The sequence below is a fragment of the Poecilia formosa genome, unplaced genomic scaffold, assembly GCF_000485575.1.
Source record: "Poecilia formosa unplaced genomic scaffold, Poecilia_formosa-5.1.2 Scaffold200, whole genome shotgun sequence".
Classification (NCBI taxonomy): domain Eukaryota; kingdom Metazoa; phylum Chordata; class Actinopteri; order Cyprinodontiformes; family Poeciliidae; genus Poecilia; species Poecilia formosa.
The window spans coordinates 293,096-306,501 of NW_006800139.1; the positions used below are offsets into that span (position 1 = coordinate 293,096).

Here is a 13,406-nt window from a genome sequence, read left to right on the forward strand (position 1 = left end):
TTTAGTAAGGTCTGACTTCCATAGAAAAGGAAGGTGTACATAATTATAGATCTGAAAGATAAAACCTACCAGGTTCACCTTGTTTAAAATTAACAAAAAAAAAAGCAAATAATATTCTGTTAATGGTTTTTCTATTATATTTAGATGTTTTTCAAAGCAACATAAAAAGAATATGTGTCACTTTTGCTTTATATTGTGGAGTTGACTAAACTGGAGCACTGGATGTTCATAGTAACTTTTGATTTAAAGTGAAAAATATGGTTGATAAAAGATGAGTACTTCAATATTTAGAATACATTAATTTGTTTGTTTTGAAAGGTGGTGAAGATTTGCTTTATCACTGTCATTTTCGTATTGTGGTTGAGGACTGCACAAAATCACATCAAGGACCACAAATAGTCCCGGGCTGCATTTGGATAACCCTGATTTAAATGAATGTGTAGAAGAAGAATATAAAATATTTTGTTATCAAACTAAATAGAAAACGTTCAACCCAAAAACGTTAGGAAGATGTAAAGTTTTTCTTAAGACCTTTAAATTATTTTTTCTACTTCATTTAATTAAAAATATTAAATGTTTTATTGCTCCACAGATTAAAAAAAATAATTTAAATAATTTAGAATAAAGTTATTTTGTGTTTTTATTTGAAAAACATCTGGATGCCTGAATTTATTGTTGCCTCCTATTCTAAAAAAATAAACAAACTACCACATCATTCATTTTTCAAGCCATCAAAAAATACAAATTATAATTTTCCTAATTTTTGGTTTAAATATGTGATCCTGGTAGCAACTGAGAAAGCAGCTATTAAGAAAGAGCTCTATAAAACAAAAAATAAGGTCATATTTAGAGAATTTATGTATTTTGCTACTTCTTAAGGCATTCAATTAAATTCAAAATACTTTATTGATCCCAATGTTAAATTAGATAAACCATGTGACATGCTTTAAAATATTATGGATGAATTCAAGAAAAGAAAACAAAGATAAATCAGTGATTTATCTCCAGGAAGTCTCTGGAAAAACATCACCTTTCATACAAATTTGATCTAAAAACTTTATTATTGCTCCTCTGAATTGGAAAGTTGTAAAAGTTTGTCCCTCCCAGATTATTTTCCATACAGGAACTAAAACATTCTGACATACTGTCAAGTATAAATCCTGGTTTTACTACTTAAACATGTGGCGACATTTCAATGCTTTTATTTTGAAAGCATGCCGCCCAAACCGGAAGCTGCAGCCTCCAACCATTGCAGGACATTCGTTTCTAAAACTTTGCGTGGATAGATGACATCAGAGACATGTTTTGATGGGATTGTCTTTATATTTTAACTCATTCTGAGATTAGAAACGCGTGACTTTATGTTTTTACCCAAAAAGAATCTACAAATCAATGTTGTACACGATCAAATCTGCTCCAAATTTGTTCTAAAGTCTCCATCCAGCAATTCAAGCTAGTAGAAAAAAAACCTAAATGTACTGAGACACACTCAGATTTGTACACCAAGACCAAAGTTTGGACCAAAACAAGAAGCAATGAGCAAATCAAAACAGCTAAAATGATACAGAAAATAACTTCCTGTGGGACTTTGGGTTTTAAAAATGATCATGAACGAAGCAAATGTGCCTCATTTTTCCTCTCCTGCTGCAGCTGAAACTGGATCTACCAAGAACCGGGACCAGAGCCGAGGAGGAGGAGGATGAAGAGGAGAACCGGAGGAAGGACAACTCTGGTTCTCTGTATTCTTCTGAAAAAAAAAAAATAAATAAAATAAAATAAAAAAAATAAATAAGTAAATAAATTTAAGCCATTCCTGCATGTTGTTAGGGCGATTACAAACATTGAAATTATTATTTTTAATAGAAGATGCTGCAAAGCTCTGAATGTTTGTCTTAAGATGAGCTATTTTATTATATTTCTATGGTAACGTTAAGTAGTACAATTACATTTTAGTATTTAAATCTCAGGAAGCCAAAAAACTAAAAGCCCAACAGGAAGTCATAATTTAAACTTTCAAAAACATAACTGAGATCCAGACATAATTTTGAGATACAAAGTCCTAATTTTGATTTTCTAAGTCATGATTATGAAATTTAAAGTCCCAATTGTTTTAATATTCAAAATCAAAATGATCATATTCAGTCATAATTTTGAGATTTAAAGTCATAATTAAGAGGTAGTAGTTCGGATATTCTAAGTCATATTTATGACACCTAAAGTCATAATTTTCAGATTCTTATTAACAATTATGATTTAGTCATGATTATGAAATACAGAAACAGCCTGCTTTAGAGAAACAGAGTCACAATTATTCAAATTAAAATCAAAAAATACTTTATTAAGCCCAAAGGGAAATTAAATTGACCCTAAAAGTCGACATTATCGCTTCAAAATCCGTAATTATGACTTCCTGTTGGGCTTTTATTAGTTTTTCTGTCATTGCAGAAATGCTTCATGAATCCAACAGCCGCAGTCTGAAATGTAAACTGTAGTTCCGTAATTTAACCACAGGGTGTCAGTAAAGGGCAATGAAACAGCAAAAGAAGAGCAGCGCGATCTGACCTGCGTGGAGGCGCTAATTCATGTCCGTCTCTCTCTTCTGGGTTCATAAGTACATAAAACAGCCGATGTAAGACCAGAACCTCAGCAGGATGACCAGCAAGGCCAAAAGGTAGAAGACCAGTGTGACAATCTGGAGGGACAACAGGAAGGAAGCATTATCAAAGCTCCAGCACACCCAAAACGAATAATGACGATAATGATGAAGCGAGTTTGACTGCAACGGCGTATTAAAGCCGCTGAAAATAGAAAACAGAAAAAGAAATAAACTTATGCGAAAAAACAAGGACATTTGTAGATTAATCTGAAACAATTTCTAGGAAAAACTCCGAATTTTCTGAGTTTGAAAATTTTGCCAGGACATTATTTTATTTTATTTTTTAATTAATTTCAAAATTTCTAGAAAAAAAAAAACAAGAAAGTTCCTGAGTTTGCAAAGTTGAAAATTTGAGGGAAAAAACAACATTTTATAACAATCAAATAACTATGTTCCCTCCCTTCAGTAGTTACAAAAATGCTATATAGGTCAAATATGACTTAAAATAAATTTGACTGTAAATTAATGGCTTGAAATTGGACATCTGTCTCTTTAAAAACTCCAGCTCTTTCTGAAGCTTCGCCTTCAGGAAGTCGTCCCAACATGGCTCCCTTGTTAACCCTTTAACGTTTTTCACCAGCTTCTTACTGAGCACTAATGAGCTCAGCAGTTCCACCAGGTGTTTGCTAATTGCTGCTAGCTAGTCTGAAGGAGAGGCGTTTTACGCAGCTGAATTGTTGCCAAAGAGATTAAAGGATTTCTCAAATATGAATGAAAGAATGAAAGCAACACTCCAAGTTGTTTTTGGTTAGGGAAAAACATAACGTGATGGAAAGCTAAAACAACAGTCGATTTTACATCATACTGCACCTTTAAGAAGTACTTACCAAACACAGAGACAGCTGCTTATTACTATTTTAACAGTTTGTTAGGAAGTTTTATCAAATCATGATTTGATTTGGGCCAAAATGAGAATTATTTTTTCATCCCTGGTTTACAGAGCACAAAGTTGTTGGAGGTTTCAGACGGTTCCTCCAGATTGAGGTTTAAGTAACAGCCGAGATGTGCTGAAGGGGAATCCCCCCGTGGCCATATCACCTGCTCTGAAATTTTACCCTTTGGCAGGGTTTCCCAGAGTGCAGCACTAATGCTAATGCTAATGCTATGCTAACAGCTTTGAGCTCCATCACCTGAAGGAAAGCTCCATCTGTCTTTCAGAAGGAGAGCAGTTAAACTTAATATCAACTCAGCATAGGGCTGGTCTGGTGATTATTTTTTTGGTTAACCAATAAATACTTTGAAGGTAAAAGGTGCTTAATAGGAGATTTTTTTTTTTTTTTTTTACAGAATTTGAACAAAGTGAAGCTAAAACTGCTGCTTGAGTATTTCTGGCCAGAACAGATTTCTTTCTTTCACCTTAAGTTCAAAATGCTTGTATTTTTATACATTTTTGGCTTTTTTTCAGTTGTTTTTCTTTTACATCACACGAGTCACATGATCAACAACAGGATGTTACTACTGGAGGAAACGACAAAGACGACAACAGGAAGTAGTAGGAGGATGATGGTGCGGCGTGTTTTTTATTCAACAAACTTCACTTGTGATTTTGATTCTGTTTCTAATTTAGTTTAAAAAAAACACAATTGGAGAATTATGTTTTTTTGACATTAGTGGAATATTGGCAAAGTTTTGAAAACATTTGGAAACACAGCCACTGTTCAACGGACCTCTGACTGAAGGAGCTACACCAGGACGGGTGCGGTTCGGGCCAGTTCTATAACAGAATAATACCAGAACCGGACCTGACGCCCTACCTGCTGAGTGTTCATCCCCTCCTGGTCTTTCCTGAAGCTTTCCTCTCTCACAGGCTGCCGTGCCTCGGCCCCAACCCGCTCCACCTTTCTCTCCACCCTAACCTGACCCGGTCCAACGTCACCGGAACCTGGACCATCAGTTTCCGGCTGCAAATGTTCTCCAGCAGACTCTAAAGAACCGGCCGCCGGGCCAGGAGCTGCAGGCTCTGGGTCAACTGCCAGTTCATCAAGCTGTAATGGTTCCACTGGTGGAGAGATGGGAGGTGGAAGTGGCTCTTCAGCCGGCTCTCCCAAAGCATGATGGTCCGGGATTAACGGCTCCTGACATAGTTCTGGTTCTGTGTTCTGAATTAAAGGTCCTTTGGGTTCTTCTGGATCTGGACTGACTTCTGGTTCTTCACAAATGTCTTCTACAACTAGAGAAAACATACAATAATCAGTGGTTCTTTGAATACATCTCTATTAAATCCTAATGTTATTTGGTGAAGTTCCTTGTGACTTGTGAAGTGCTGACGGAGTCTGTAGATTAAAAATTTGAGCTGTACATGCTAACAGCTACAGTTTTTGTTCATGAACAAGCTAACAAACGTTAGCTGTACATGCTAACAGCTTCATGCTTTGCTCAGCTTGGTTGTTCTTTCAGTGTCCAGAGTAGAGAAACAAAATAAAATATCAGTAAATATTTATTATTGGCCATTACAGAAATATTAACATGGGATACTAATATGAGCAAGTAATATTTTTAAAAGAGTTTTTTAAGTATGTTTTTGAAGATGAAATATATTTTAATGCAATTAACTATCATATTTCTCCTTGGTTTTATCAATTTCTAAATTTAATTTACCTAATTTTGCTCCCAAAGAAAAATCTTGTTATTCTTACACTCAGAAAAGAAGTTTTCTTTTTGTCCTTCCCCTTTTGTTTTTTTGCTCACCTTTGTCAAAGTCAATGCTCCTCAGCATTTCTTCCTGTTTGCTAAAATTAAATCTGTAGAGACTCAGACTGTCATAGCCTGGCTTCAGAGTCTCGGATGGACTGGCGCTGGATGCTGCAATCACTCTGCAGAGGAAGAGGAAGATGAAAAGGAGAAGAAAGGAAATAGCATGTACAGAGGGAAAAAATAACGAGGTGAAGCTTTCTTTTGTTTCTAATACTTACTTAGAGATCAATTCTTTTGAATTCTAAGAAAGGATGAAAACAATAAAAGAAATTAGAGAGAAAATATGTGTAATAATTCAGATTAATCATGACAAGAACAGAAAAAAATGCTATATAATACTCTGAAAAAAACATTTTCAACGGTGACAGTCTTTCTTACATGAAAAGCCGGTTTCACCTGACCCACCTGAACAAACGCAGCCATATCCAGCTCCTCCATGCTGCTCTCCACGCTTGACAACAGCTTCCTGTTGGCCTCCATGCTATCGCCATAGCAACGCATCAGCATCTGGGTGTGGTTTACCTTCTCGTCTTCTTCAGAGCTCATTTGTTGTGTCATAGCCTTCAGGAATCATAAGAATCAAAGAAGAAGAAGAAACATTTATTTAATTTCAATTAAAGCACAAACAGTTTCACTGCAAAAAACACAAAACCTTACAGAGTATTTTTGGTCTCGTGTCTAGTACAAATATCTTAATACTCTTGAAATAATACAAAATTAACACAGAAGCAACTTTTCAGTGAGATCCATAAGCTTGTTTTAAGTCAATAATTCCTTAATGTTGATGAAAAAAGAACTAGTTCCATTGGCAGATTTACTTACAGCATCAAACTGGCCCTGCACCGTTGCCTAGCAACACCTACCTAGCCCAGCCCGTTACCTAGCAACCCAGTTCTGCCTCCATTAGTTCAATTAACTTGTAGCAAGGAGCAAAACATCTTGTTATAAGTGAAATAATCTGCCAGTTAAACTAGTTCATTTCCATCCATTTTGACGAAGTATTGGCTGAAAGCGAGCTCCTCTCTCTTGATGAAAACTTACTTATGTTAGTTTGAAGTGCACTAACATATTTGCACTAGAAACTAGGCCAAAATTACTTGGTAAGATTTTGTGTTTTTGCACTGTAAGGACAAAATTACTCATAGATATTTAGAGTATGTATTGATATAAACTAATTGTCAGCCAGTGAGTGTTTTGTAATGATAAATATAGGTGGCGCTAACACAGAAACAAATGTTAAGTTGCATAAAAGTGATGATAATCAGATAAAAACACCAATTCTGACCTTCCGTCTTTCCTCCAGGATGGAAAACATGCTGCTGAACTTGTCACACACGTTCTGTTTCTGGGTCTTGTAGCTCTCCTGTACACAATTAAAATATAAATCTGGGAATTAAAGGACATTTCATACTATCCTTTATTAAAAGTACAATAAGTTTGTTAGTTTTTATCGAATCTAAGTGTGTTTTCACATCTGATAGTCCAGTAGATCTGGTTTGACTGGGAACCAAAACTGAAATATTTGTTACATTTCCTGAGTCAAACCAACCAAACCGTTTGAGAAACATGTTCCCCTCTTTGCCTGTGGGGGCGCTGCAGCAAACATCACTGAAGGAAACGGCACAAAAACCTCTGAAGAAGATGCTGAGCGTGACTTCCTTCTTCACAAATTGTAAATAAAAATGGAGTGGCGTCAGATTTTAGCAGTTGGAGGATTTCTCTTTTGTCTTGAAAATTTTGAAAAGTTGAACACTTTCAAAAATTTGCCAGAGAAAACTCAGAAATTTCCAACTTTTGGAATTTTTCTCAGTTTCAAAAGTTGAAAATTTGCCACTTTTGAAAATTTCTATGTTAGGGGTTTTTTTTCCAAGGAAATTCGTGAGATTAATCTCAAAACTTTTGAATTTTTCCAAGCATTTTTTAAACTTTTGAAACTCCGAAAAAAATCTGTTTTTTCAGAAATATTTCTGAGATTATTCTCAAAATTTCAGGGATTTTAGGCAGGAATTTACTCCTCCATTGTTTTTCCTACCTGCAATTGCCCTAATACACTGTGGTAGTTTAGAGTTGCCTTTGATAATAATAATAATTGGAACATTAATCAACATATTTGATGATGGCGTTTGACAGAATGTGAAGTTTCTTGCTAGTTTTATGATGTTTTTATGATGTAAAGCACTTTGTATACCTCCACGGCTCTACAGGTGTCTTCTATGTCACTGACCAGAGCCTGAACTCTGTCTCTAAACTCCCCAAGAGAACTGATGCCTTCGCTGAGCTCATCCTGTAAAACAAAACATTTATTTTAACGACGTGGAGCTTGAAGCGCGTCTAATATGGTGGCTTGGTTCACCTTCTTCTGCTGGTGGACGTCCGTCAGAGGAGCCACCTGGCAGTTCTGATGCGCCCCAAAGACTTTACAGAAAGAGCAGGTGGGAAGCTGGCAGGTGAGGCAGTAGATGTTCAATTTTTCACCTTCATGATCAGAGCAGGTCGCCTCAGCAGGAGGAAGAGGAGGAGGAAGAGGAGGCGGGCTGGAGAGGAAGATACAACACGTCTTCATTCAGGCACTTTCCTTAATAGGCTGCGTTCACACTGCAAAGGAAACCACAGGCGGGTAGAAACCCAAATATTTTACTAAAGTAAAAGAAAAAAGTATTTGGTTAAAAGTCTGCTCGTGTACTGAGGAACTGATTAAATGATCAATCATTCAATATTTAAAAATTATATAATCAGATGGACCAAAATATAAGGTTACGTGGAAATTCTGGTATTTTAAGGACCAAAATTCATAAAAATAACAAAAAATCAGTTGAAATTTATATATTTTTTCCAAATCAGTTTCTTTCAATAAAAAACTTGCGAAACTTAAACAAAACAAACAAACAAAAACTGAAGATGTGAGTCTGTGTCTGAAGTTTTGGTTAAAACATGTTTGCGTTTCATTCAGTGGGTAGAAAATCCAAACATTTTACTCCAGTAAGAGCAGAAATACTTCATGATAAAATTACTAAAGTCAAAGTAAAGTACAGTGTAGTAAAAATTCACCTAAAAGTAATTTTTTTTTCAAAACAATTTACTCAAGTAAATGTAGCTAGTTGCTACCCAGCTCTTACTAAATCTGATTTTTTGTTCTTTTGTCTTAATGCGACATGTATCTGATCTTTTCATGACAGTCTGAACAACACAGATCAGATTTTTTCGAACGGGTCCCAGGCCGCTTTTTATCCGATACATATCCGATCTTTTCAAATGTGACCTGAGTCTGTACGGCCAGGCCTCCTTCAGCCTATCTAACGTCATTGATACTCGACATACGTCACTAATCTGCGTCCTGATAAGCGCAAGCGGGAAGAAAAACAACAACCATGGCGGAGAGGATTAAGTTGCTGCCTCCGGTCGGAAAACTATTTCAAAATCGTAAGACATGCTGCACCATTAGTATCTATGTTTACTTCCGCAAACATGGAGCATTTCTTCTTTTTTTATGGCGGCTGGCAAAACAGTGAGCACGCTCTGTGAGTGACGTTATTGCGCCCTCTACTGCGCATGCGGACCACTTTCAGGCTGTTTGCAGATCACACGGGGATCACATACAAGTCGCATATATTTGGCAGTAAGAATGACCACGCAAAAGAAAAAAAACATCGGATATGTGTCACGTAGCCCAGAGTTTTTTGCTGTTATTTTTAGTGGATTCCCTCCACCTTGGTATTTGGTTGAGCTCCTGTTTGTAGATATCGATGATGTTTTCGACCAGCAGATTCCTCTGCAGGCCGTAGACGCCGTGGCGATCCAGCACCACGTCGTGTCTGCAGGTCGGACAGCGGAAACGGCCGCTGTTCACAAGCATCGTGGTTCTGGCGTGGAACAAAGATGGCTGCACATAGAAAACAAAAGTAAATAAATAAAATGATGCTGAAATGTTTGGTCAAGAAATTAATACAGGCTGCTGTTTGTAAAACTTAATAATTGGGGTTATTTCGCCGATTGTTGGAAAAAACTAATTAATAAATGACACCATTTCAAACTATTTAGTTAGCAACCTTCAGCTTACCAAATAAGCTCAGGGCTACTTAGCTGGGAGCTAAATATGAAGCTCAAAACTAATTATTTAGTTAGCAAGTTGTTAACTAAATGTTTAGCTAGTAACTAAATATTTAATTAGCAAGCTAAATAGTTAGTCTACTCACTAAATATTTAGTTAAACTAAAGTCCCAAACTACATATTTAGTTCACAAAATAAATTCAGAGTTGCTTACTTCATAGCTAAATATTTAATTAGCAAGGTAAATATTTTGTTTCAAACTAAACATTTAGTTTAAAAACTAATTAGATTGGAGTTAACTATTTATTTTACCAACTAAATAATCCCCTTGTAATTGAATATTTAGGTTACAAACTAAGTAATCTGTATAGTTTAACATTTATTTACAGACTAAATAGTTAATTTATAATTAAATATTTAGCTTTGTAACTATGTACTCAGTTTACAAACTAAACTCTTAGTTTCAAATTAAGGGTTTAGTTCGAATCACTGTGTTTACTTCTGTTTCCAATAAGTTTGAAGGAAGATTTTAATCCAGTTTACTAACTAAATACTTAGTCTGGAATTAAATATCTATTAACAAACTAAGAAAAATAAGTTTGTCATTAAATATTTAGTTTACAAATGAAGTAATTAGTGATATGTTAAAAACATAATAATTTGATCAGAGTTAAATGCTTAGCTTTCAAACTATATATAAACTGACTTCTTACTTCTGCTTCCAGTAAGTTTCAAGAGACACTTGAAAGTTCAGAAACTAAATATTTAGTTTGTAAACTGCATATTTAGTGTTTTAATTAAATATTAAGATTGAAACTGCGACAAATTTGACTGAAAAACTAACTTGTTTTCTTTCTTCTCCTGTTTTGCAGTAAACATTGAGGTTGGATTCATTTTGGGTTCCAGGAATTCACATAGTCGGAACAACAGCGGCTCATCCAGGTGACGGCAGCTGGTTCTCCTGCTGCCATCACACCAGTTCATACCAGTTAACCACCATCATGTCCCAGTTTAGACTCAGATAATCCAAACACACCGTGAATGTGTGTGTGTTATTCCTGCTATGCGGCGCTGAAACAGCGGCGTGTCTGACCTGATAAAGCTCGTTGGCGCATTTCCTGCACAGGTTGTGTTGGCACGGCAGGATGACGACCGGCTTGCTGAAGATGTCGGCGCAGATCGGACACATCAGCTGCTTCTCCAGCGACGCCAGCGCCGCCTCGCGCTCCGCGCCCTGGCTGCTCTGCAGGCAGCTCAGGTCGGCCGACAGAGACATGGCAACCGGCTGCTGAGGACAGGAAGTTCAGCTTATTGGTCGTCAATCAGAGCAGCACATGAAGAATCTACCAAACCTTCTCTCTTTTGGTTGATTTGCAGAAATGCTCTCTGAGAAGTCAGTAAAATTACACAAAAAAAGTACACAATATCACCATGTTGTTCATTAATTTATTAACATCACAGTTTCAAACTAAATATTTAGTTTACAAACTAAATATTTTGCTACGATTTAAATATTTACATACAAATATTTATTTAGGAATCTAAGGTTAATATTTAGTTAATAAAATATTTAGAATACCAACTAAATATTTAGTTAGCAAACTATATATTCAGTTTACAAACTAAGTATTTAGCTACAAACTAAATAGATATCAAGTTACATAATTAGTTTGAAGCTAAATATCCAATTTAAAGCTAAACATTTAGTTAGCAAGTTAAATATTTAGTTTCAAGCTCAATATTTAACAACGTATATATTTAGTTTAGCAACTAAATATTTAGCTCCGATTAAAATGTTAAGCTCCAATTTAAATATTTAGCTTGCTAACTAAATATTTTTTTTGCAAGTTAAATATTTAACAAGCAAACTAAATGTTTAGTTTTAAGCAAAATATACAGCTTTGTAGCTGAATATTTAGTTTGAAACTATATATTTATCTTGATAACTAAATAATTAGTTTGATGCTAAATATTTAGCTTGCTATGTAAATGTTAATTTGAATCTAAATATTTTGACCTACATATTTGGCCTAGTAGCTAAATACTTTGTGAATATTTGGTTTACTAACTAAATATCTAGTTGAGCAACTAAACATTTAGCACTAAGTTGTTTAGCAAATTAAATATTTAGATTTTCAACTACATATTTTAATTTCTAGTTAAATATTTAGCTTGAACTGGTGAATTTATAAATAACATGACTTGAATTTTCTTGTAAAGCTAAATAACCTAAATTGTTGCTGTTAGTTTTCGTAACACCGGGTTGTGTTCCTTACAGTTTGATAAAGTCAGAAGTTACATATTCAGTTACATAAATCAAACAGGATGAAAACATTAAAAGGAGAGAAAGGTGGGCCTACATTTTAACTTTTCATTCTTGTTTTTGTTGCACTTTTGCAAAAGCAGTTGGACTTTAAATAGCCGGCCGCCACCTAAAGGTGAAGCTCGACGGAGATCTTTTTGCTTCTGCAGGTTAGTGGGTCACTCTCAGTTGTGTTGCCGCCCAGAATAGACGGAGCAAAAGTTCAACGAAGGCCGGCGCCATCAGCGTGAAACCAGACGGAGAGAGAAATCTGCCCGGTTCCTACCTGAGCCCGGTTCTGAGCCCAGTTCCTACCTGAGCCCGGTTCTCTTCCTGGGTCCGGTTCTTCCTCACCGGTTCGTCCTCCTCTCCCTCCACAGCTTTGCTGCTCAGCCGCAGCCTGTTCAGGACCGCAGCAGCAGCAGAACCAGGATGCACACTGGGGTTCGGACTGGTGTGTGTTGGAGTCAGGTTTCAGCTCCACACACACACACACACACACACACCCCATATGAGGAGACGGCTGGTATGTGGACAGATTAAGACCCTGCCATGCTGTGCTCCATCTTCTGTTACACCCTTAACGTCCTGCGAAAAGGTGCTAAATGTGAATTATCATATTTGCCAAACCAAACGGCTGATTTTGCAATAAGTGAAACGTATTTATGTTAAAGTTTTGCAGAAGAAATAACACTCTTCAAATTAATGCAAAAAATTAATTTTTCTGGTGTTGATATGAACAAAAGGGAAAACAGCGGCAGCATCGATAAAATAAAAGGAGTTAATTTCTGTCCAAAAGCTCAAATCTTTAGTCCAAGAAATGTTCAAAAAACCTGCTTCAAAAGTCAATTTGCTAGCAATTTTTTTCTGGAAAATTTCTGAAATTTTTCAAGAAAAGGTTCGACTTTCACTCCATCCATCCATCTTCTAACACCCTTGTCCCTTAGTGGGCTTGGGAGGGCTGCTGATCTCCAGCTAACATTCCAGGCGAGAGACTTTCACTCTATGAAATTCACAAGTTTTTTCTAGAAAACTGAGCTTAATCTCAAAATCTGAAATTTTTCTAGCAAATTTTTTACTTTTTTTTTAATCTCAGAAAATTGCAGAATCTTTAGAACAAATTTCTGGAATTAGTCTCCACATTTCTTTCCCTTTTATTTATAGTCATTAATAAAACACACAGTGAGGAATTCAAGCATCAGAGCTGTTTATTTTCCAACAGAACATCGGACACTTCATGTATTTTCTCCATACATCTCCGGCCGACAGGTAAAAACACGAGTCCATGCTAAAAACAGAAAAGCCTCCACCTATCTACAAGCTGCGCTGTGTATGTACAGCAGGGCTAACACTCTAAACATCCGCTTCACACACCGGCTAAAAATCAAACGCCACAGAGAGAATAAATTAAACAAAAACGCTGCTGGATTATTTTCTGTCGATGTTTTGAACGATGAAGGTGCCAGGATTCGCTCCAGAGCAGCGAAACCTGCAGATTCCCTGAAACACTCGCAGATTTATGTGATTTTAGCAGAGCAGTTTCTCATGATATGCATGAATGCATGATGAGGAGGTGATGCGATGTACGGCGGCCTATTAGGGACATTATAGATATGAAAAAGGAAAAAGGAGGAAATTTCTGCCAAAAAACAAAAACAATTGTGAGAAAAAACCTTGGAAATATCTGAGTTTCTAAAGTAAATTTT

General features: G+C 36.1%; 1 protein-coding gene across 3 annotated transcripts; it reads right to left on the minus strand.

Annotated features, from left to right (window-relative positions):
• Positions 1–1,046: 1,046 nt before the first annotated feature.
• Positions 1,047–12,226, minus strand: trim101 (tripartite motif containing 101). 3 transcript variants are annotated; one of them, XM_016679018.1, is made up of 12 exons: positions 11,987–12,226; positions 10,492–10,686; positions 9,058–9,230; positions 7,704–7,884; positions 7,539–7,634; positions 6,636–6,713; positions 5,756–5,911; positions 5,569–5,591; positions 5,345–5,469; positions 4,411–4,826; positions 2,563–2,692; positions 1,047–1,747 (listed from the first exon to the last, which is right to left on the minus strand). In XM_016679018.1, the coding sequence occupies exons 1-11, from the start codon at positions 12,209–12,211 to the stop codon at positions 2,606–2,608; spliced, it is 1,755 nt and encodes a 584-aa protein (XP_016534504.1). In that variant the 5' UTR covers positions 12,212–12,226; the 3' UTR covers positions 1,047–1,747; positions 2,563–2,605. The 3 variants fall into 3 exon arrangements, with proteins under 3 accessions (XP_016534504.1, XP_007566899.1, XP_007566898.1); XM_007566837.2 differs by having other exon boundaries at positions 10,492–10,683; positions 12,016–12,097; XM_007566836.2 differs by having other exon boundaries at positions 12,016–12,097.
• Positions 12,227–13,406: the final 1,180 nt, after the last annotated feature.